The sequence below is a fragment of the Thunnus maccoyii genome, chromosome 16, assembly GCF_910596095.1.
Source record: "Thunnus maccoyii chromosome 16, fThuMac1.1, whole genome shotgun sequence".
Lineage (NCBI taxonomy): Eukaryota > Metazoa > Chordata > Actinopteri > Scombriformes > Scombridae > Thunnus > Thunnus maccoyii.
The window spans coordinates 13,760,404-13,782,073 of NC_056548.1; the positions used below are offsets into that span (position 1 = coordinate 13,760,404).

At 42.7% G+C, this 21,670-nt stretch overlaps 1 protein-coding gene across 3 annotated transcripts in view; it reads left to right on the top strand.

Annotated features, from left to right (window-relative positions):
* si:ch1073-358c10.1 (peptide methionine sulfoxide reductase MsrA 1) overlaps positions 1 to 21,435 on the top strand; it is a 50,613-nt gene extending 29,178 nt beyond the window's left edge. For all 3 annotated transcript variants that reach the window (XM_042387908.1, XM_042387909.1, XM_042387907.1), the window contains 3 exons: positions 146 to 250; positions 11,269 to 11,375; positions 21,093 to 21,435. In XM_042387908.1, coding sequence (XP_042243842.1) covers positions 146 to 250; positions 11,269 to 11,375; positions 21,093 to 21,266 — 386 coding nt within the window. In that variant the 3' untranslated portion in view covers positions 21,267 to 21,435. The remainder of the gene's footprint in view (positions 1 to 145; positions 251 to 11,268; positions 11,376 to 21,092) is intronic.
* The last annotated feature ends 235 nt before the right edge of the window (positions 21,436 to 21,670 follow it).

A 21,670-nucleotide genomic window follows, 5' to 3' on the forward strand; every position in this document is an offset into this window, starting at 1 on the left:
ATCATTGTGTTGATTTTAGTGTTGTATCTAACATGGTAGCATTTCTGATGAGATTTAGAAATCAGGGGGGAGAGGGAGCAGTGAGTCAAGCAGACGTCATGTTAAAAATGTCATACTTGAATTCATGCATTTGTTTCTTCTTCAGGTCTGACAGGACACACCGAGGTGGTCAGGGTGGTCTTCTCTCCTAAAGACATCAGCCTTGAGAAACTGCTGAAACGCTTTTGGGAGAGCCACGATCCTACACAAGGTAGCAACACACACACACACACACAAACACATGCACAACCACGCAAATCCAAAAGTCGCCCTCAAATAAGACCCATCCCGAGGGGCACAGGGTGTATTAGAGCAGAAGGATGATGCCCAGACGTGTGCCTGTGTGTGCGTTGTGGTGGGGGAGGTCTCATGGGTGTAAGTCAACGCCAGACAGTGTTAATGTGTCTGAGATCCAGCCATCCATGGAGAGACACACCAGTGTGGTGCATGTTCAAGCCCCAACTGCAAAAAAAGAACCCTCTTTGTTGGAACATGTGCATGACATGTTCTTTGTCCAATGTAAACCAGCCTTTTGTCATTTGTGGGCTTCTAACTGATGCAATTTTTGTTCTGGGTAAAATCATGTGGGTGAATTTTTGTTTTATTGTGCTTGGTGCATTTCATGGGTGTATTTAATGCCTCAAGGGCAATTCTGAAGTTGTCAATCATAGGAAACTTGTGAATTTTCTAAAACTTTATTTATTTTTTTACATTTCAACTAATTAATTCAGATGCTTTAAAGGGTCATTTACAAATACTTTTTGACTCAGTTTGGATGCCAATCCATGTTTCGACCTTGTTCGTCTCTCACTGAGTTTGGATCCTGGTCTCCTCACCTCTCCTCTTTAATGACATGTCTCTTCCCACTCATCTCTCAACTTCCCCCCAATGTTGACAAGGACCCCATCCCCCATGACCCATCTCTCTATCCCTCCATCTCTTAGAGTCTCTTGCTCTCTTGTTTTTTCTGCTCACTGGAGGAGGTGATGTAAGAACATTAATGCACCAGGAGGGCACAGGGTGTGTGTGTGTGTGTGTGTGTGTGTGGGTGTGTGTGTGTGTGTGTGTGTGATGGGGGGGAGATGAACAAGGAACAGGGCATGAGAGAGAAAGGACAGGCAAAGAGGTACTCTGTTCACTCATATTGAATGTAGGGAGGGGCATGACAAGTTGGAAGAGGTGGATCAAAGATTCATAGGCCCGTCCTTCAGTCTTAAAAACCGGCTTGCACACACACACACACACACACACACACACAGTGACGTTGCTCACATCAGTTCTGTCATGTCTTTTGCATCTGTCATGATTGCTCTCTCATACGCTGTGTGACCTAAATACACTATAAATGTCAGCTTTGTTCGGCATCTACCACAACCACCGAACGAAATACACGCATAAGCTGACAGACCAGCTCTACCTGAGTGTTTTCACATATTCTTCACATTTCACTTCACCTGTTCAGCCAGAGGTGGCTTTACAAAAAAAGAGGCAGGGAGGGAAAAACTATTGAGTATTGAGGATCATCCGAGACCCACATCATCCCAATCGGAAGAGATTCTTCTCCTGTTCACCGTAGCCAAGGGCAGAGACACGTATTACTACGGGCAAAGGCACAGGCAGAGTCGAGCCGACACGCCACGGGGCAAAGGCAGTGAGGCCAAAAGAGTAGTCATGCATTTCCCCTGACTCACTGCCTTGTCTCATCTCATGTTTTATTAATAGCATGCAGCTTATTGTCTATGCACTCCGCTAGTTGTTTCTTTTTTTTTTTTTTTGTCACAGTTAAAACCAGGCGACATATTCCAAAATAACCACAAACTCAAATGTACTTTTTTTTTTTTTTTTTTCTGGGAGTGTAACTCGTTGCACGTGACTTTAATGTGAATTCCTGCCGTCTCTCTCTTCACTGATTCTGGGTTCACGTGTAGCAGAAATTCCTCTGATTTGACAAATGTGGCGTGGAGTGGTGGAAAGGGGCCCGCTGGCTGTGCCTTCACGCGTGCTTAAGCTCCAATTTATTCTGTCCACCTTAGAGCTGGGCTTAAAAGAGAATGGTGAAATTAAGGAAGTTTTACACTTTCCCTTTTAACTGCAGATACTCACTGGAGATCATCGCATATGGAGACCAGCCCAGGAACATTATGAATTCCGATTTCTCCTGATAGATATCAACACAGAGCCCATCCTGGTTTATATACACACTATGTTGGAGGACATGTGGAGCTATCATGTATGGATGCATATTCAGTTGCATGCAGTACTTCTTTTTAATGTGTGTATGTATCTGCAAGTGTGTATGTGTGTGTGTGTGTGTGTGTGTGCGTGTGTGCGTGTTTTGAGATCTGTGCCTCTCTGCTTTGCCTCAGTTCAAAAGGGTTTAGTCCCGACAACGTGATGTCGGGCTGCGTCAGCTCCACCAATCCCGGCCTGGATAGCAACATTAGCAGCCAATCAGAAACTCCCAGCAGCCTTTGCTGTGTGCCCTCTTTCCATATTCAGCAACACTAGTCTCAATCTGTTGGCTTCCCTGGGATGTTGCATAAAGACCCCCCATTCAACACGCTCACACATTATAAGTTTCTTATGTCTGCGTTATGACAACTCTTCAATAACGCATCTTCACATGTGAGTGCATGGAAATGCTGAAGCACAGACAAACTCTCAGCAGTCGAAGTGGCATCTGCATGTCAGAGGGCAACAGCAGCTCTGTTTCATCATGGGGGGTTAAAAACATGATTTGATGTATTTACTGTGGAATGATCACTGTTCAGATGGAAACATATCTTGCTATTCTTTCACACACTGCAGATCAATTGCGCACACATTTCCATACACAAGCATACTGTTCACTTCACATTATGCACAAGTGCTCATTATGCCTACTCATACACAGCTTTACTCCATTTGTGTGTGCATGCGAATAGGCATAACACACACGTACTGTACGTGCAGAGGGTACACACAGCTGCACCGATGGCATGTCAGTTGGTTCATTGAATACTTCCTTGTTACAGAAGTCCATAGGCCCTGATCCACTCCTCATCTCCCTCGTCCCCCTAGCTCCCAGCGGAGGATAGGAACATCTTATCTGGCCACTATTTTGTTCTTCTAGCACCCTTTTTACTCCTTAACCTATCCAAACATAAGGTCATCGCCGTTCCTCTTCTCTCTTTTTGAATGTTTTCATATGCTTCCTTTCTCTGGCAGCACATCCAACCCTCCACTTCTTTCCCTCATCCATTTTTTTCCACATTCTTTCCCAGTTTCCCGCTCTCCTCCTGTCTCCTCTTTCTCCTCCCACCCTTCACCACCTCACCCATCTCACCTGCACCCCCAACCCCTGTCCTCTTTGCAGTGAGCGGAGCGGAGGGGCGAGCGAGTGATTGAGCAAACGGCCCGGAGCCCGTCAGCACATCCGCAGAGCAGCGCAATGAGTCGACCGCTCCCCGAGGCCATCTGCCCATCACACAAACACATTCACATCCACTGACTCCTCTTTTATCTCTTAGTCACTCTCTCTTCCCTGCTCCTCATCCTCCCTTCCCCCTCATCCCTGCTCTCCCATCTCTTCCGCCGTTCCCCCTCCTCCCCTCCACCGCCCTTCATCTTAACAACCGAGGCTTTTCCCCTCCTCTTTGTTTCCTCCTCATCTCTCCTTTCCTTCCTCTTCCCTCATTCCCTCTTATCCTCTCTATTTTTGAGGCCATGCAGTATTTATGGTGTGGGCTGCTGATGCTGCGTCAGTGAACAGGCGTCACAGGCATATGCCGATAGACACAGAAATACAAATGCACAGCTAAGATGGCCGACGCGGCTGCCCTCATTTGATAACGCCTGCACGTACATGCATGCTCACCCTTGTAGGTAGACTTTGGTGGAGTCACATGATTAGAAAAAAATATTACAGGGCAACTGAAAAAATTCTGAGATGGTGGCCATTTTTTTATGAATTTAAACTTTTTATTTTGTCACCTTACTACAAGAAAAACATTTTACAGTATTTGTAATCTGTGCTGTGTAGTGTGTGTGTATATGTGTGTTAAAGGTAACATACTCTAGGTACCAGACATCACAGTCTGGATATAATTTAGCATGGAAAAGGTCAAAACACAAAATAGACCAAATTAAGCAGTCTTGCATCTGCTAAGTCATGCTGGTGGCAGTTACTTTCTGACAATTGAAATGAGCATGAATATTCCTTTTATATAATATCTTCACCCCAGCTGGCTGCGACACACGCCAATTCCCTGTTGGGGTACCCCCTGTGTCACCACATCCCTCAATTTAGGGGTGCCCCTGCCATCTAAAGCCAAACCCCACAGGAGGCGACCTTGACCCCTGACCTGTGACCCCTGCCACCCCCCACACTTCCAACCTAACCCTTTCCCTATCTCCTGGTTGGCTGAGAATGGTGTGCTCATTACCAGGTGTCAGTTATTACACCCTCACACACGCTGACAGCCCTAATTTATGGAGATTGCGTGGCACGTGTGCGCAAAGCGTGGGGGTGGAGGTCTGTGTGTCCGTTTGATTATGTTATGTTTTATAACTAAAGTCTTAAAACAAGTCTGCTTACTTTCGTTACACAGCATTTTTTGAGCAATTCTGTGCACCTTTTGTAGAAAAAAATAGACTCTTGTAAATGAGAACTTGACTAAAACTGACATAAGAAATATAATACAAAAAGCAGGTCAGGAAAAAGAAGGGGTAAGGAAAGGAGAATAAAAACAAAGATGGTTACAATTTAAAAGAAAAAAAAAATTGATCCCAACCTTATTTTTAAATGTTGAGAGTAAGAGTCAAAGACCTCAGCATTAGTGCTTTGCATAATGATGACTGATAGGTTAAAAAAAACAGCTAACACACAGAAAGGCACATTTGCACACAGTCAAAATATTTGTCGCCTTAATTTCAGGTTGTCAAAATTGTTTGACTGTTGGAGAATTGAGTTGACTTCAGACAAAATCAGATGAACCGTATTTAAATATTTTTGCTCTGAAATAAAATGTGCAACACTAAAAAAAAAAAAAAAAAAAAAAAAAATCAGTACTTTCCTACAAATATATTGCCTGCAGGGAAGTGTAACTGGCTCCAGACTAAACTCAGAACAAGTTATAGTAAAATGGTATTGTTATTAAATTTGGAGCAATGATTATCGGATGATATTTCTGTTTACTTAATGTTTTAAAGATTATGTAACATGTAAATTTGATAGAAATCGAACACTCTGTTCCCAAAGCCGTGTGTTAGTCATGATAGAAACTTATGATAGAGATGATACATTATTTGCTGACTAGAACGCTACCTAGAGTAGAGCCTGTGATATCATTTTTTTTCTCAGCCAAGCTTTATCGTAAGATGTCACAGATTTAAATATTAGAGAATTTAACTCATGCTCTTATCTGGACTCATTTGAGTACAACAGAAGAACAAGCTCTACTTGTTAGATTTAGATGCGGCTAAAAATAAACAGCGTAAGGGCCAGAGTCACAGTGCTCTGACAGCATGCCCAGAACCATGAAGTGATCATGTTAGAGAGCAGTGCTCCAGTAGAAAAAAAAAAAAAACCTAAGGAGAGAGATAAAACAGATTTTTAAAATAGATGACAGTAGTTACCGCAGTAATCTACATGATGTGCATGTGCACCTTTTAGATTCATGCGCACACATGCACAGTACTGTTACCGAGGCACACGCAGTTTCGCTGATGGTTTAAGTTTGCCTCCAAATGTGTGGCGTCTCCTTCTGACAGCCAGCAGAGCATCGCTTTCTGTTTTGCTCTGTATGTTTGCATATGTCACATATTCACTCCCCTTAGTGTATATATAGTATGTGTATGTGTGTGTGTGTGCGCATGTGTTTGCACGTGCAAGCGAGTGTATGTGTGTGTCCACTGGGGATGCTCTCACCATCCCAACTCCGTACTCTGCCTCTGTCTCCAGCGCGTCAGGAGCGGCTTACATAAGAACAGGGCAAAAATAGCAGCTGAGAGAGGAGAGGAGGAGAGGGCTGTGCTGGCATGCACACAGTCGTAACAGGACTGCAGGGCACGGCACAACCCTGAGTACTATCTCACACACACACACAGAGGGAAGACTGTAATTATCAGCCATTATACCTATTTTTTGTTTTTTATTTATAATGCACTTTTTTGACAGGATAGTTATAGAAATGACAAGAGCTGGTCAGACTCCATCAGTATGAAAAACACCAAATAATTCCTGTTGATGTTTCTGCGTGGGCACAGGGCAGGGTTATGGCTCTGTCTCTAGACCTGAAGTGGGTGAAGTAAATATTGCACTAAATGAGAACAGAGGGGAATTCAGGTTTGGGCAATAAATAAAGAGGTAAAAGAAGAAGAAAGAAACTACATTAGATTGTTTATAAGTGCTCACTCTGCTGCAGTCTAATTGTATGCACTGCCAAGTGCAATCACTCCGAATTCACTTCAAATGTTTTCCCTCCATGCTCAGAAGGATGCAAAAAGTCACCAATTATGCAAAAACATTTCTTAATTGCGGACACTGACGATAGCTTGACTGCTGAAATGTTTGTTATTCTTTTGTCTCTCTTTAATTAAATGTTGTTGGTTTTTTTTGCCTCATTTGCAATCTCTTGTTTTACATCTATTTGAGTGGCTTATGAAATACAGAGGTAGTGATGGTTGAAAGAGACAGAGAGGAAGAAGGTACAGTACATGAAGAGGTGAAAAGGTGAGGTTAATCTCAGCTCTTAGAGTTGTTAACGGATGAAGGATCGCTGTGTCAAAAGACTCCTGCGTCAGGCCACCGGTTCTGTTGAGGGGCAGGTGGAAAGGGACACATTTAAAGTGTGACACAGTATCAGTACAGTGCCCTCACTCTTTGCAGGCTTGTAATTTCTCCCACCGTCTCTACCTGCTGCCCTCCCTACTTACCAGTTTTTCATAGTAGCCAGCATCCCCTTTAATCTTATTACCTTCTTACTGTTTTATCTCCTTCTTTTGCCTATGACTGAAAATCGCAAGGCTGGTTAGGCTGTGCGAATCCCCTCCGCTTCTCTTACCTCCCTTGCAGCACACGCAAGCACACAAACAAACATGCACATGTGTTAAAGTGGGGTGAATATGTTGGAAGGAAATAAGCGAGGGGGGGAATAAAGGATAAGAAAAGAGCCATAGAAGAAAACTGAAGGAGTGCGAATTGCAAAAGGAAGAAGAGAAGGTGAAGTTGGAAGTGGGAGAAATGGTAGGCTTTTATCCCCAACAGCCAGCAGGGACAAACTGAGCAGAGATGTTGTTTTTTTTTTTTTGTTGTTTTTTTGCGTGCAAGGGTAAACACTGGAAGAGATTTTACAGAGTTGCAAGAAATCTCAGCGGGTTTAAACACAACAAGCAAAAAAGTGTATGCGTGTACAGTTGTGTACGCAGGTTTGTGCATGAATGTCGGTTGGAAGCAGTAGCTACTCCCTCTGAGACTTGAGATACCCTACCACCCTCCTATTTGTCTGATTTTTGCTTCCATTTGTCTCTCAAGTGTTAAAGGGGGCTACTTTTAAATTTTCTTATTTGGAGGGGGGGGGGGGGGGGGTGATTAATTAATATTTTTGGCTTTGTGGGCGTAGGTCAGTGACCCCAAGAGGCAGTGTGTGTGTATGTGTGTGTACAAGTGTGTGACCCATAGCCCCTCCCCTTCTGTCCACCCCCCATTACCCTCTGCTTTCAGAAGCATGGCTCTCATGCATAATGCAGAGAGAACAGGGAGGCTCTCATTAATAATTACTGCTGCCTTTGATGGATGGAGAAAATAACGAAGGGGGCTGTTAAAAATGGAGAGAGCAAGAGAGAGAGACGGTGGAGGCAGGAGGGAAGAACCAGTTTTTTTTTGGGTGGTATTTGTTGCTGTTGTAGTTTTTTGAGGGCTCAGTGCTTATGGGGATGGATCTGGAGATAGTATAATCAAAAGATAGGCTGATGTTTTGGATGGCGTTCATATTTTGATTGGGGAGTAACTCCTCTTTTGATGGTGGATGGATCTCTGAAGATGTGATGAATCTTAATGACTGCTTCCAACACAAAGACAATTACCACTCAAGGGTGTTTGTCTCTTGACTTTTCTCTGATATTCCAGATCTTCAACCATTTCTTTGTGATGAAAAACCTTTGCTGTCTTTACTCTTTTGTAATATACATTGAATATCAATCTGTGAGGTTGAAGATGAATAGTTTACAGTAATAAAATTACAGAAGTCAAACCTGTAGTTTCATATATATATCGGGTTGTTCTCACATAATTAGTATGCATATTTTGTCCATACATGATCTTACCCATATGCAGCTGTTTGTGTGTGTGCGTGTGCGTGTGCATGTGTAGGTGTGTGTGGTTGGGCTGGTCAGAACCTCAGGGTTAGCAGGGAAGGTCAGAGGGAACAGCAAAGCTACAAGACCTCTGCCAGCCAACCAATCTGAGTAAAGGCTCTGGTGGACAGCCAATGGCAGAGTGGCTCGGTGGCCTTTGATGGAGGGGCCACCATTAGCCTCGCCACTGAACAACAGCACTGGGGGCAAGATGGCCAACATCCAGCACTGCAGATATGGAGGGTAGAGAGGTACAGAGGGAGACAAATGGAATAGTGGACTGGGTGGTATATGGTGCAGTGAAGACAAAAAGATGGAAAGAAGTAGAATTAGAAAATACATGTTTATGAAGAAGTAGAATATAAAATCTGCCAATCCACTAGCAGCATGACTCCAGGGATGACAATGTCGTTCTGTAGGTCGGTCTACCACTTTGGTCTGGGCCGAATGATGTTGGATCTCGGACCGATGAAATTCTCATCAGACTCAACTGCACCTTGTGTTTAGTGCTAGTTAGCAAATGTTTGCATGCTAACATGCTAAACTGAAATAATCGAAAATGGTAAACATTATTCTGCATATTAGCATTGTCATTGTGAGCATGTTGCCATCCTGGCATTAGCAAATAGCACCAAAAAGCCCCAAAGACTCTCAAGTGCGCTGTAGTTAAGATCACTTGATGAAGGTGAAAAAGTTGTTTAGGGAGGTTAAAATGAAAGGAAAGAGAAAAAACAGCCATTGAGTTGTGGAGAACATGGCCAACCAAACAGAATCAATACCTAAATATTATAATATATGTATCAGTTTTCTTATGATTCCTCATACAGAACATTTTGACTGTAAACTACTAAAAGTTTATCGGTAAAGAGGGAGGTACACGTCTCTTTGTTTTTCTCTCTAAGGCTAACTGTGTCAATCACTTTAAGTATTAGAGATGTCCATTAGCTTTACTTGGGGCTGTTACAGTAGATATCAAATGTAATTTTTGGATTGCATTTTTGACAGAAAAAAAGAAAAGAAAATATAAGCTTTGTACTGAGACCTATAATTTTAACAGGAAAATCTCGACAACACACTTAAATTCATATTTGAACAACACAAGCATTTAATATGGTGAAGAAATTTTCAGTGAAGCAAATTCTCTAAGGCAGCAACATTAGTTATAGTGAGTTTATTCAGTGTGTGTCGGAGCGCAGGCGACGTCTGCTTGTCTGCTCTGATTTGAATGAAGACCAGATTAATACTTATAGCCATTATATCTAAACAGACTGTGTTACAGATAGGTTCTGACACTCTATGATGTAAGGTAACATTTAATCTAAAGAGAACAAGATACGCAGATCACCGTGTCAAGAAGATGTCAGCATCTCATGGCTGCAGCTTGTCAGCACATTCAGTGGGAATCAGTTTCCTCCCACAATGTAAATAGAAAGCTATCTGACAGGAAATTAACAGGTGTATGTCATGTTGTTAAACAACATGTAAAACATTTTAAAGCTCACATGGACAACTGGAAAAAATCCTGTGGGGAAAAGCACTACATGTTTGGCAAAGTAACAGTTGCATGACAGTGGCCACATCTAATTCGTTTATTTAAAAAATAAATAAATAAATAATCCAAGGTTGTCATCTTGACTTTTTATCAATAGACTTGACATTTTTCTTTATGGTAGGAGCACAATGCACACTTTCATCGCTCAAACTGACTACCCTAACCACACATTGCAATTCAGAGAGACACTGTTTTAGTCATTTAAAGTTGCCCTAACCAATGTTTTATATGACCAATGGAACAAATCACTATGTTTATATGAAAGGGGTTCTTGTAATGACAAACCCATAGAGAAGTATTGCTTCACTCTGTGGTTCCCCACAGGTGTTTGGAGCTTTTTTTTTAGCACCTCTCAGCTCATTGTTTTGGTTATAATAGTTTGCAATTTCCATGTTTTGGTTCATACTCACCAAACTGTCTGTACGCTATCTGCCCAGCACCGACTTTGTCAAGGTTAGCGACTAGTGAACATGGTGGAACATTTAGCAGGCAAAGATCCAGATATTTACCTCAAAAGTTGGTGGAGACCAAAGTAGAGCTAAAAGGAAAGTGAATATTGGACTCAAATTTGTCAGATGGACACAAACACGCCAACTGAACGCTTATGGTGCTCCCCGTCTGATGGATGTGTAACGTTAGCCCTGTCAACGTTTTAAGGTGCTAATATGTTATTGTTGTGTCTATAGAATTTTAAATAATAGAGAAATGGGAAGAAATGTCTGCCACAACACAAATCATAAAACTGTTACATGACTAAAATGCTTGAGGTCAGCGTATGCTGAGATGAGAACAATCAGCTCCTCCACTGATGTCACCAAAAGGCCAAAGACTAAGAAGAACAAGGGTTTCGAGGGATAAATGAAAACAGGAATGATGCTGTACGGCAAAGAGAAGAAACAAAGGCTGAGTGGGAGAGAGAGTAAGATAGAAGCCTGCAATGGAAGGGTCCATGGATGCTAAAGCTGCTCAGGATTGTAGCCTCTGAAAAGCAAACATGTGATTGCAGCAATTTGTCCTGCTAATCAAGTTACTCTTGGCCTGGGCCTCCTCCAAATACACTGATGTAAAGCTGATGAAAATTTTGACAGTGCCACATGACAAAGAAGAAGAAAATACACCCACCTACACGAGGCCCCATACACCTACACACCGCAGGCCCCCCTAATGGAAGCCCGAATCTGCTCTGATCTTTGAATTCATTTGGCTTCATGAATTCAAGATGCGGGATGATGACATAATTGTGAAAACCTTTAACATGCAAATGGCATTGTGTCTGTGATGATTGTGGTACTTACGCTTATTTGCAGAGTGTCTTATTTTCCTTTCTGTGTGTGTTTACGCAGGTATGAGGCAGCAGAATGACCGTGGTACTCAATATCGTTCAGCCATTTACACATCCAGCCCTGCTCAACAGGAGCTTGCATTGAAGAGCAAACTGGCCTTTCAGCAGGTATAATACTCACATGCACACATCAGAGGGTTTCATTATGACATATGACTCAAGTGAGGTGTTACTTATAACCAAACCATGTGTGAAGTAAAGGACTACCAGCTGTGGAAAAAGTGTTGAAAAATTAACAGTTTTCATAATTTTCCTCACACACATCATCCCTATTAAAAAAATAAAGTCATGCCGATGTTTGTGTATTTGATTCCATCATGTCAGAAACAAAATTAGAATTATCATATTGAACAACATTGTTATAATATACCTTTTCGGCCGTTGTGCACGGATAAGCTGTGGCGTGGAGTTTTCCCATTTATTTGAATAATAATTAAAAGCCAGTCTCTGGAGTGGTGACCTCTTAGAGTTGGACGCTGTTTAGTTACATCCACTCAGTGACAGCGTCTTTCTCTATGGCCCTCAAACTGAAAGAGCGGAAGAGGGTCAATAGGTCATTAAATCTCATTTCTAAATCTCCTCTTTTCAGCGGCACACGCGCCCACCTTTTGTTCTTTCCGTCCATCTGTCCGTCCGTCCATCAGTCCATCTATCCGTTGATCCTCCATCAGTTTGGTTTGTTCGTCTCTCCTCTCTCTCTCTAAATGGTATTCATGGACAAGCTGGCAGGGGGCAGAGGGGAGCAAATATGATCGTCATGGTTACTTAGGGCTTCTGGGGTCAGCAGTCACAGGCCACAGGGCTGTCATGTTGCCATGACGACAACCTCCCGACCTTGGCCTTGGGCTGGGGTCAGAGGTGAGAGAGGAGTGGCAGCTGGGACCAGGAACGGGGGGGAGGAAAGCGGGAAAAGAAAAAGAGGAAGGCAATCAGAACAGAGGGCTAAGACTGACAGGCTATCAGCTGATGGTGACCCCACCCTTTGACTATCAACTGACTGTGACCCCACACATGATGCACACAACACCCAGGTTTATAAGCCATACACACACACTCAGATTTGATCACATCATGAGTGAAAGCTCTAGAACAGCTACTAAATGGACCTTCATGTATGATTGTTCTGTGAAAAGAAAAAGAAGCACGATATGAACAACAAAACCCTCATTTTTAACAGCACTAAAAATTAAATTTCTTATCAATATGATTGTTATATCCCTGCCTGTAACACTGACATTCCTCTCTATGCATTCATATACAGACATTTTCTCTGTGGTGAAAAGTTTTGGACATACAAGCAAAACTTGAATATATTCAAATTTCGTTAAAGCGTTTTAATGGACATTTCATAAAGCTGTTCAAGATTAGATCATAAAACAACACGCTCAAACTCAGTTTGTATAGATGGGTGCTGAATCCTCAAAGGCAAAAATCAAGTCCGTGCAATGCATGAATAAACAATTTAAGTGGAGTGCTGTCCTACTTTCGATTTTTTTTTTTTTTTTTTTGGATGATAAAACTGTCCAAGAACATTATAGTGCCACACATGACAGTTAATTGGATTTCTGAGTAGCCTAAATTCTTCTGTAAATAACAATATATGACAGCTATATTAAGAAATGTGATGACTATGCCATAGACCTGTAATTTAAGAAAACTAGCAAAACCCATATTCAACAGGTTAATGTTAATGTTATATCGAGCATATTGTCTTGTCACCTCCACCAGAACTTTAACCCAGTTCACAGCAGATACTCACAAACCATGTTTCCAAAGATCAAGAGGAGAAACAGCACCCAGTCTTCCCTCCTTCTCTCTCTCCACCTACGCTGCTGACACCACCGATCTGTCAACCACTTCAGTGGCACCCCAGTTTCATCTGAGGGCCACTGGGACACATATCTTCTCAAAGCAGCTGACACACTCTGAACCAAAATGGCAGCTTCCTGCCCTGAAATGGTTGCCTTTGCCGCATTGATGCTGAGTCTCAACAACACCCGGTTTGAAAATGGCATCTCTACAGAGGAAGGGCTTGCAGTGTGTGTCCTTCTGTGCATGTGTGATTGTGTGTGTGTGTGTTTGTGTGTGTGTGTGCGCGCGTTTTATTCTAAAAGGCCAATGCTCTCTATCGGGTGAAGTGAGTGCATGTTCAGTAGAGTGACAAGAGAGAGTGGGTGGAGGCGATCTAAGACGACCAGAGATAAGACAGGCATCACAAAATCCAGATTCCACCCCACTGCCAGCCCATGACTCACACACACTCGCATGTACGTACAGACACACACACACACACACAGACATACATTTGGCACATACACACACAGCCCAATAAATAATTAACCCATACGAAGAGTCTCTTCTGCAGGGCTTTCAGTTTCTTAACTTCAGCACTGGGGGGGGCGGGGGGGGAGTGAGGCAGAAAAGCTTGTTTAAGCGCGAGAGCAGAGAGGGGGAAGAGAGGGAGGGAGCAGGGAGAGGGGAGAGGAGAAGGGGGTTCTCTATAATGAAATTTGAAATTTGCAGAACATCAAAGGCTTCTGTAGCCAAGCCGCTGTGGCAGCAGAGCAGAGAGGAGGAGTGCATCTCTTTCTCTCCCTCTGTCTCCCCCGTCTCTCTCTCTCTCTCTCTCGGTCTCTCTCTCTCTCTCTCTCTCATTCCCCTTCTCTCTCACTCCATCCCTCCCTCTCTGCTAAAACGTCTCCCCAGAGCTGGGTGAGGGGGGGGGTGAGTTGGGAGAGAGAGGAGAGGAGGGATGGGAAGAGTTGATTAGGAGGAGAGACTGGGGTGGTGGTGATGGGGGGGTTTCAGAGTTGGGTTAGGGTTTGGAGAGGAAAATGGAAGAACGGGGGTTCTATATATATGTGTGTGTGTGCGTGTGTGTGTGTGTGTGTGTGTGCATGTATGAACAATAGGTTTTATCAAGCCAGCATGGATATTGTGTGTGTACGTGCACATACATGTGTGTAGGGCCTTGGAGGGGTGAGTGTGCCCTCTGATAAGGCATCCTAACTTAATGAGCTTGAAAGATGGGGGGTGGGGGGGACAGGGGGTTTCGGAAGATGGCTGGAAAAAAAAAAAGGGGGTGGGGGTCGTTTGGGGCTAGAAGTCTTGAGGAGAAGCTCGAGGGTTATTAAAACGGGGCACAGCATCAGCAGGTTTCCTTAGCGGGCTTATAGTCACACAAGCTCAGTTTGGTTTTCCACATCTCCCATTCTGGAAAGTCTTCAAAAGTCAAATTTATGCTTCCAACTATTCCCCAGCTCTCGCATATTATAGATTGTCTTTCCTTTTACATTAAGTCTTAAATCTTAAAATATTTCTGCTGTGTTCTGATAGCAACTAGACATCTTGCCCATGTAGCTACGAGACATTATTGGCTAAGATAAAAATGGACAAATTGTTAGTGATATATGGTTCAGGAATAACTTTTTTTTATTTGCCAGAAAGTAATCCAGTCAGTGAGATGTTGTTGAGTACAGTGCAGCTGAAATGTTAATGAGAGGCGATCACTTTTTTCTCAGAAATGCAGGACTGATCTCCTGCGTTTTCGTTCTTCAGATGTTGAGCTACTTGTTGTCTGCCATGGAAAAAAAAAAAAAAAAGACGTAGGAGCGCGTGCCGCCTCGCTCCGAGACTGAAGTGCGTGTGCATCCTCTCTCCCTCTCAAAATGTAGGAGTGTTGGCTTCCTCGCTCACAAAATGTAGGAGCGCTTGCTGAAGATTAGAGCTCAGCTAAAATGGATGCCTGACCCGCACTGAGAGAGAGAAAGAGAGATGAACAGAGCAGGGCAGGAAAAAAAAAATCAGACACACAGAGGGAATACACATCCTTTAGCTCGCACACATTTATAGACACAGTGATGTACATGAATGTTTTACATGTACGGCTTTTCCCAGAACCTCACAGAACAAGCTTTCAGTATCTTCTCTGTCTCTTTTTCAGGCTATTGTGTTTATATGTTGTTATTTTTTTTTCACCATCTCACTAGAGTCTGTTTTCATTCCCTCAGCCTCACGATAATCTCCCATGCTCTTCTCCTCCTTTCCTTCACTCCATCTTTCCCTGCGTGTCTCTGCACCATTTCCGCATCTCTTTTTTTTTTTCCCTTCCCTGTCTGTCTTTCTCTTTCGTCCTCTCTCCATCACTCCCGTTCTGTGTCTCTCCCCGAGGTCATTGAGGGCAAGCGCGGTGCCGCGGACAAGTCGATAAGTATCATGTCAGTCTATTTCGTGTGTTTTCAGGCAGAGCCACAGTCTATCTACTACCAGAGTTGTACCACGGAGCAGCTTTCCTGTCGACAAAACTCAAAAATTGTATTTACATGTTTAAGATGTTCAGGTATGCAGACTCAAGTCGGTTGTGTTTTATATATAAGAAAATATAAAATAAAATATAATGCAGTTTTATTTATTATAGACCAAACTATACCCAACAGTATGAACAGCATTGGCAGGGGTCATTCTTCTACCTAATGAGTACTTTTTTTCTGCTGACCTTTTCTGCTATTACTACTAAAATAAAACTATAAATGCACAACCTTTACTAGTATTTTTATCTTGCATTTTTCATTGAGGTATTGCTACTTTTACTTAAAATGTAAAAGATCTCAATACTGGACTACTACACTTACATTGTAAACTTGTTAAAATATGCTTTGCCAATGAAGTATTTAATGCCAATAATGAAAATTTGAATTTGAGATCAAGACTGAGACAATGACACCAGGAAAAACAAATAAAACGATGGAGATGAGGAGCCCGAGAAATGGTAAATAGCAATAACCACACCAGTAACTGGAGTGGACTAAGGGATGATTACATAAATCACAGAATTGAGGTCACGTCCCTCTTCAAATGTCTTCACCATGAGTCATCGGGTGTCACAAACTCTATGTCAATGCGCGTCTCTTCCCCACCACTCCGCAGCCGTAGGCCTTCTGAGGGAAAACGACAGAGAGAGACAAGACAGTGGGGTAGGATAAGAGAAGAGAGTACATTTTCCTCCTCCTCCTCCTCTTCCTCCTCCACCTCCACCCTCTCTCGGGATGTCACGTCCTATTTGTGTCCCGGGGCCGACTCTCTGGCGATGGTGATGGCGAGAGGGGCTCTCTCGCTTGGCTGGAGAGCAGGGAGGACTTGGTAGCACGAAGCTGTGGTCTGTGCTCACATGGGAGAGAGAGGGAGAGAGAGAGAGGGAGAGAGAGGGAGAGAGAGAGAGAGAATCAGCAATGGAGGGAGATGGAGAGAGAGAGAGAGAGAGAGAGAGAGAAATGCACCCGTTCAGCCATGTCTTTGACAGGGGAGTCTTTCCGACAGGCGTGAAGAAAGGAAAGGCTGACTGGGCTGAGTGAGCTCAGCCCTGGACACACACACACACACACATTACTTGTTTTTGTCATTTCGGAGGACATTGCATTGACTTAAATGAATTCCCTGTCAATTTAACCTAATGTTAACCACTACCAGTATGTACCTAACCCCCTAACCTTAACCAAAAAACAAGTCTTAACCCCAAATATTAATTTTCTACGTTGTGGATGCAAGCTTTTTGTTTCCAAATTGAAGGTGAGTCCCTGTAATGTGACAGATTTACGTCCCCATGTAAATACGCACACATACACTGATCTGTTCCTAAAATGTTCTGTATTTCTGTTTCACTCCTCACACACATACACACACACACACATACACAAATGTATAGCCTACTTGCACACACACATTCTCTCCCTCCATGTAGCCATCATCTGAACATCATGAACAGCATGAAAATGCTCAACTTGAGAACATCTAGTTTGCGCTTTCTCTCTCGAATTTTCCCTCCTCCATTTTTGCTGTTTTTACCCTCCACGTCCTTCTCTCTTTATTTCTTCCCTCCATTCCTCTGCCGCTGCTGCTGCAGTGAGAGAGAGAGTGAAGCCACATAAGGTTATACACAGTGGCGTGACGCCATGCATTCTGATTTATAGATCTAAAATGGCCGCCGTGTTGTGACTGCTGTAGAGGGCTGGATGTAGAGCGCGGGAGTGGTGCGGGGGTGTCAGGGTGGGGGTGTATGTCTGCTCGGAATAACAGACCTTTTCTTGGACATTGTGTTCTCCTTACATGAAGCATCCTCTGCCCCGAAGGCTTCGCTACTACTGTGGTTTGGTGGTGATGACTGATTAATTAGGCCATGATGTACAAAGCTCTATGCTTGTGTCGGCTGGTTTACTAGAGTGCTGTTGGATGTAAGAAGAGAAAAATGGGTTCCTCTGTGTCAGACAGGGCATTTAAAATGTAAATATGTCCATGCTTGTCAGGCTGATATTCTGTACTGAGGGCTGTGTTGCGCTGTAGTTTGGTTTGTGAACGCTGGGTCCTTCCTCCAGGGAGATTAGAGCCCTCGTATTGTAGCAGCAGCCACTGAGGACTTAGAGGTCAGCTGCTGCCTCAGCCTCTCTGTGGGGTGCAGAGCTTTGATTTACGGACTCCACTGCATCACCTCCAGCACACACACATACACACATCAAGTACCACACTGCCTCCATGTGGACAAAACTATACATTACCTATAACATGCTGCCCTTCACTGACATTATTTCCTTTTTTAGAGATTATACACAGATCTTTTTTTATGTTCATTGTCTCCCACACAAATGCGCAAGTTAGTAGAAGAACAGCTGGGGAATTGTTCTGTCCTGGTCAACATAATTTATTTTCATTAGTAAGCTCGGTTACAGCAAGAGCAAAAGATCCTTAGCCAGACTTGGAGCCTGTTTCTCTTTTTTTTGGCTTGGCTTTTTTTGGTTGTTGTTTTTTCAAAGTGGAAAAGCAAATCTCTCTTTTTGACATGAAGATTTGTCAATCAACAACAGAACTTGCACATTTGTCAATCAAAAAACTAATGTAAAGAATAGGAAAGTTCTTAATAAATAGTCACATGGACTGATGGGTGACAAAATAAATGAAAAACATAATTAAATGAGTGTAGAAGATGAGATACTTTCACGCAGGGCACAAGGGGTCGCTGAATGGTAAAATTTTGGACCAACATGTTAGACAGCGCTAATATGTTGGAAGAATGGTTTTCCATCCCTCCAGCATTCTATAGCTGCACATGGACATCTTACTAAGACTTTATGTTGATCTTTCCTAGTAATTTGTCACCCATATTTGTATATTTTTGTCCTCAAACTCCATCTCGGAACATTTTTCCTGTTCATGAACTCTACAGTGCCTGAGTATTAGACATATTTTGGAACATAGAGTGCACACGGTTCAACAGTGGAGAAGTAGTTCCAGATGATGTTGAATGATGGAAGATGATGCTGATGTTATTGCAACATTCCATTCGAGCCTGGTCGAGGACCTTGGTTGCATGACATAACCCTTTTCTTTCTGCCCACATTTCCTGTCACTCTTGACTGCATCAAATAAAGGCGAAAATATGCCCAAAAAATACTTTGAAGGAAGTGAATTGAGAGTGGTTTGAGAAGTTTTGATAGACATTTTCATACTTTTTTTCCTTCCTTGGAAACCTGCCTCCATTGGGTGATCGTTTGATACTCAAAATATATATTTACCCCTTAAGAAGAATGAAGTCCCCTTTCCTTAAATACTCCAGTGGTGTCCATGACAGTGTCATGCAGAGAAACAGCCTATATCGCAGGAGCTGATAAGAACAGGTTGAGCCAGGATTGAATACACAGCCTCTGTTTCATGGTGGTTGTTGAACCGTGCCAATTGACGCCTCCACAAAGCAAAGCTCCTCGGTGCTGTGCTGTGCTGAGGTGTAGTGAACTACATTCAAGCTACTTGTTGCCCACAGATAGTCCCGCTGTGCCTCGAACTTGTTGTTTTGTCAGCTCTCAAGAGCACTGATCTAGAGAGGACTGAGCGCTTGTATTATTAGATAGAGAAAACCACTCAGCACAGCAGGTATACCTTTGATATATCTGTCAGAGGTGTTTAGTGTGTGTGTGTTTGTGAATTTGTGCGCTTTTTTAGTGTGTTTGAAGCCTTCTCTCATGGTGTTTAGAAAAGTGTAAGTGTGAAAGTGTCTTCAGGAGTTCTCAAAGAGAGCGGATACTCTTTGATGCTTTGTCCCACAGAGAGAGCCACAGAGGCAAGCTGCAGTACAAAAAGAAATAGATGTTCCTTTCTTCTGTCACTCAATAACCCTGCTTTCTAGTCGAGGAGCAGAAACTCTTTACTGTATTAGTGAGAGGTATTGAAAGTTCAGATCCAATACACTGCAGAATAAAACAGCCATTTAACAGGCGTGTTCATTTTGAAGAAGTTACTGCAATCTGAGAAAGTAGCGCTGAATGTGTGTCATGCCTGTGGTGAGGGGAACAAGCTGCAGGATATGAACACATGAAGATGCTGCAAGCTAGGAATAGTTTCCTCACAGAAAAGTCTGTTTTAGGGATTATAACCTTGAACATTGACTCAACCTAAAAGAGTACTCCACCGATTTAGCATTGCACTCCTATAACGCTGTTGGATAGATGACGAACAGTAAAAAAAAGTCTCAAAATCGATGCAGTAGAACCCAAGATATTGGTTCTCCCTTGTCAAAACTGGGGCCTAGATTACCCACAATGCAACAAACAGTTTGTTGGAGACTTGGGTGTGTTTTGTTAGTAGCAGCTAATGTAGCTTTGAACCACTAGCCTCAAGCAGAGATGAGAGCAGGGCTTCAGAGGTCTGGTTTCTTTGTTTCTTTCTAACTGTACACTCCCAGATTTTTTTAATTCTCAAGCTCAACCACAACCAAAACGCCACAACCAAATTTCTCAGATTATGTGCAGGTCCCTGGAGCCACAAAAGGCTCTATATAACTCTTTTCACATATGCAGTTGTGCTTCCCAAGATCTGTAAACAGACTTTGATGTCTAAAATCAGTGGAGCTCCCCTTTAAGGATAGGAGGCTTTAAACTCATTGTCATTGTCATTTCGCTGCGTACAAATTCACAGACAAAAATAGTCCAATTTAAATAAAACAAAACTCCTAGGATCAATGTGGAGATCATTGTAGAGGCTGTAGCAATAGTACAGTTTGTACTTGGGGAATTCAGTGTACATAAACATATTGATTGATACTGTTCGAAGCGTGAGTATTTCTAGGCAAACATTGTTGCATGGTCATTGAGCCTCCTTACTACTGGATGAGGGCCCAAAGCCAGGTTTGCACAAATCTAGAGCGAGAATGGAATCAGATCTGAACATACAACTGATGAACAGCTCTGGTCAGATTTATGTTACGGCAGTTTGTCAGCTACCATTAATAACAGGTACACACTGGTTCACTATAATTTCCTCCATCAACTGTACCTCACCCCACAGAAACTCCATAAATCAAACTAAATCTTCAACTAATTCCCAAATTAAATTTATGGAAATCGCTTTATGTGTGGCCAGGGAATGCTTAACAGTGACATGGAAATCTGATTCCCCTCTCCTCGTTGATAGATGGAAATGAACAGCTGTATTCCTCTTGAAAAGATCACATATAGACTTAGAAAAGGATACAACACCTTTGTGAATATTTGGTAGCCTTACCTAGAGTATATTGGCACATTACTGATGCCACCATAGGGATGTGATCATTTCTGGTTAGCCAGAAGGCCTCTTTCCCTTTTTTTCTTTTTTTTCTCCCTTTTTTCTAATTGGGTTTATACAGGAAGGGCAGGGAATTGGGGGTTCTTTGGTGTTTTGTGTTCTGTATGATTGTTAAAAATTAATTGGGGTTTTTTTGTCTGTATGTGTCTGTATCTGTGTGTGTGTGTGTGTGTCTGTGTGTGTGTGTGTGTGTGTGTGTGTGTGTGTGTATTTTCTCTCTAGGAGCTGGATCAAAAAGGCTATGGTCCCATCACCACAGAGATTCTGGAGGGGCAGCAATTTTACTACGCTGAGGACTATCACCAGCAGTACCTGAAGAAGGTACCTAAAGGCTACTGTGGCCTCAAAGGCACCGGTGTCTCTTGTCCCATTGGAGATGAGAAGGATGAACTGTGAGGAAGATGTCGGATGAGGATTCTTTAAGGCATTAATGTACCTTTTTTTTTATTATTTTTAAAACAATGTGATACCCTTGTTAAAGTCCCTTTCCACAGAAAAATATGTTTTTCTTCTTGTTCTTACAGTTGGATATTTGAGCTTGACTGTACAGAATGATGTACATGCAGAGTTTGACACTGGGAGGCTGTTTCTGCTGAAAGTGGAAAGTTTGTGCTCATTGAAAATCCAATTTTAAGGGGTGAATCTACGAGCATGATTTGTGACATCACAAATAGTTTGGAAGCCAATCCTGGTCAAATATTCATCTTAAAAAAGTGTGATGTGGAAACTTGAAGCCTCCCATACACAAACACTGAGAATGGACAGTAAAGTAGGAAACATCTTGTATCCAGCAGTTGAAC